The following is a 3,309-nucleotide window of genomic DNA, read 5'->3' on the forward strand; positions in this document are numbered from 1 at the left end:
GGAAATCCATCATTCCTTTAACTGCATTTAGAAGTTTTGTAATCTGTGCACATTATGTAGCATTTTGTGATTGCCCAGTGTTTAGACAATCTAGTGAATTTAAAAATATCTTAATCGTTTTGTCATCCGTTGACTCAAGTTGAGAGTTGAAGTTTATATAATTATCTTTAAATGCCTTTTCAATCTCTTCTGGTTTGTATGTAAGGGAGATAAAAGATCTTTGATTTTATAGCTTGACCCAACCAAGATCCAAGATAAAAAAAAATAAACAGCTTAATACAAACATCAGAACAGCAGTGATGTGGGCCAATAGATGGACATTGAACTGGAGACAAGAAATTCTCAGACATTTCATGTGTGAAGTAATGCAAACAAGTTAAACTTTTTTGTGCATTTCGAATGCTTTCTTCAAAAGGTTTTAATCAAGAACAAACATCTTTTAGAAATGTGATGTAAATTTGAGGGTTATATTTTTATATGAAAATTAACCAAATCTAATTAGGAAACAATTCCTCCAGTTGAATATTTTTACAATTTTGTGTTTTTATCAGTTTATTGTGTTGACTGTCACCAGAAACCTATCCATATAGGTGTCCATATTTAGGCATTCCTTGCTCAGTCAGGTCCAAGTAGGAGGAAGATGAGCTGGTTAAATAATCCAGGTTATAACCATCATCTTGTGTTTAATGTAGCAGATTAAAAAGAATTTGATTTCAAAACTTTTTTATTAAAACTGAAACATGTTATTTCAAAGAACAGTTATCCTCATTTTCACACCAGTTCATCCACAAACATTCTCTGCTGCAGCAATTGCACCTTAGAAACAAAAAACTTCACAACTTATTCATCATTAAATAAACATCCTTGATTTACACAATCCAGTGTGGTCTGAATACACAACAGTCAGCTTTCTTTCACGTTAATACCAGAAATTTTGTAAGCTTTAGCTAAATAATGTTTTACTTCCAAAGGATTTTTTAAGGTTTTTTTTATTATTTACATTTCCTTGTGGCAACTTATTTTCTTTTGATTAAATTGGATGGAAAAGGTGTTTCATGTAGATTCAGTCTTTGATAAAACATGAACTCCCGTATAAATGAAAAAAAATTAAGTTGAGAATTATAATTTTCAAATAACTGTACTAAAACATGCAAAACTCCTAGCAGAGTCTTCTGGAAATAAATGGAAATAAACCAGACAGTTTGCTTGAAAAGCAAAAAGAACGGAGAACTGATGCAAAGCAAATCTCTGTACAGACCAACCGAAGCCGGCGGAGCAGCAGTCACATCCCTGAGTACAGTGGCTATTATTCCTCTCATTGCACCCACTGCTGTGGTCAACATGTCCCTTCTGCTCACTGACTGGTTCATAAAAATAGTGCTTCATAGTCTCTCCTGACCAGATCCAGAGACCCCAGAAGCCATCCTGATGCAGCGTTGTCAGGGTAACTATAGACAACACTTGTGTTTGGAGCGATCCAGTAGAAAATGTCAGTTCTTCCTGAAACACACCATTAACTTATAGTGGAACTGAATGTTTTTTCTTTACAAACATTACTGGGATGACTGTAGAAAAGGTGTTAGCATGGAGCTTCCTCCTCCTGTTTCTCCTCCGGTTTCTCCTCCACCTCCCTGTCTTTGCTCTTTTTGTGTTTCTTCTTCTTGTGTTTGCTCTTGTGTTGCTTGGGCTCCTTGTCTTTGTCCTGGCTGCTGTGTTTTTTGTGCTTCTTGTGTTTTTTGTGCTTCTTGTGTTTCTTCTTCTTCTTGTCGGCAGTGGTGGCCGAGTCGCTGTGGTTGCTAAGCGACGGGCTCTGGGAGGGCCGAGTGGGGGACGGGGTGGGGCTGCCGCTCCGCCCCCTCTCTGGCTCCGAGCCCTCCCCCTCGCTGTAGTCTGGGACAAAGGACGCCTCGTCCGTTTCGCGGGTCAGGTCTGAGCAGAGACGCTGTCTCCTGGGCTCCGGGTTCCGGCTGTCTTCCCGTCCTCCTCCAGCAGCTCTGTCCTCTTTCCCTGCTCCTCCTCTCCCCTCCTCTCTTCCTCCACCTTTCTTCTCCTCCTCCTTAGCTGAAGATCTTCTCTCCTCTTTGGTTCCTCTGCTCTCCTCCCTCACACATTTTGCTCTGTGTGGTTTGTCTGAGTCTTTCTGTGTAGTCCTGCCAGCCTTCCCCTCCTCCTTCTGTGTCTTCCCTTTCTTCTCCCTGACTGCTCCCTTCTTCTCCTCCTTCACAGCCTCCTGGGTTTCAGCTCCAACAGACTTTGCTGTGTCATGGTGTCCCTCTCTGCCTCGGCTTTTCTCTGCCAGTGGTGAAGGGTCCTTGGTTGGTGGGCTGGGATCATCTTCCTGTCCGTCGTCGTCGTCGTCTCTCTCCCACTTTGAGCGCGGCGGTGGCTGGATGAGCGGCAGCTCCTGCGCTGGGCTGGGGGGTGGGCTGTGATGGCGGCCCCTCACAGGGCTGGCTAGAGGAAGCTCAGCAGCTTTAGAAGTTACACTCTTCTTCTGCTCTCTGTTTGATTCGAGCTTTCTCTCTGGAGCCGACCTTTTGGAAAACATTTAAGGAAATGTTAAACTGAATGTAGGATTTGGAACATTTCAAAAGCTTTAACACATTTTTAAGAGCAAAAATATATGACAAAACTGAACTGAAATGACTGGTTTCCCACAATTTCTACCTTCTTTTATTTATAGAAGCAACCAATCGTGTTCATTTTAAAACCTTGATTTAAAATGCATGAACCCTAAATAAATTACTGACCCACTGCCAGGCTAAGTGTTGCTTGTTTTTATTAAGTACGTTTTTTTTATACACGAGTCACCCCTGAATGGTGTTTGCTGTGGAGCAGTTGTTCCTGAAATGCAGTTTTATAGATCATTTATTGAACACGGTGTGAAGACGCAGGTACAGCAACCACACCACTGGACCCTCTGCAGTTTACCTCCTGTCTCTCCAACTGGATGATTTGGAAGGTGTTCTAACAGAAAAGCTTCAGTGGCATCACATTTATATAGATTTTGTGAACAATCATATTTCTTTGGAGAATACTGCACCAAGTTTTAAAAGCCACAGTGCTTGTGCTCAAAGAGATCCACAAATGTAATCTGCAGTCGTGCTTTCAGAGGTGCGCATTGAGCGTGCCGCAGGAATGATATGAACCAATAACTGTGTGGCGTGTGCGTTTACATCTAATCGCTTCATGTCTGTGCTGCAGCTTGATATAGTGTATATGTTTCCCGGCCCAGTTGGCCAGTGTGTTAGTGGGCCGGTGGTTTAGCTTGTGACTATGTTGATCTGGAAAAAAAAAAAGATCAACATA

The 3,309-nt window shown here is 41.9% G+C and overlaps 1 protein-coding gene across 2 annotated transcripts in view; it reads right to left on the minus strand.

The window, feature by feature from the left end:
• Positions 1-706: 706 nt before the first annotated feature.
• Positions 707-3,309, minus strand: part of LOC106937721 (E3 ubiquitin-protein ligase RBBP6-like) — a 36,840-nt gene continuing 34,237 nt past the window's right edge. For both annotated transcript variants that reach the window (XM_015019373.1, XM_015019372.1), the window contains exon 20: positions 707-2,534. In XM_015019373.1, coding sequence (XP_014874859.1) covers positions 1,580-2,534 — 955 coding nt within the window. In that variant the 3' untranslated portion in view covers positions 707-1,579. The remainder of the gene's footprint in view (positions 2,535-3,309) is intronic.

The sequence above is a fragment of the Poecilia latipinna genome, unplaced genomic scaffold (assembly GCF_001443285.1).
Source record: "Poecilia latipinna isolate Pla-1442-1.1 unplaced genomic scaffold, P_latipinna-1.0 Scaffold2422, whole genome shotgun sequence".
In the NCBI taxonomy this organism is placed as follows: domain Eukaryota; kingdom Metazoa; phylum Chordata; class Actinopteri; order Cyprinodontiformes; family Poeciliidae; genus Poecilia; species Poecilia latipinna.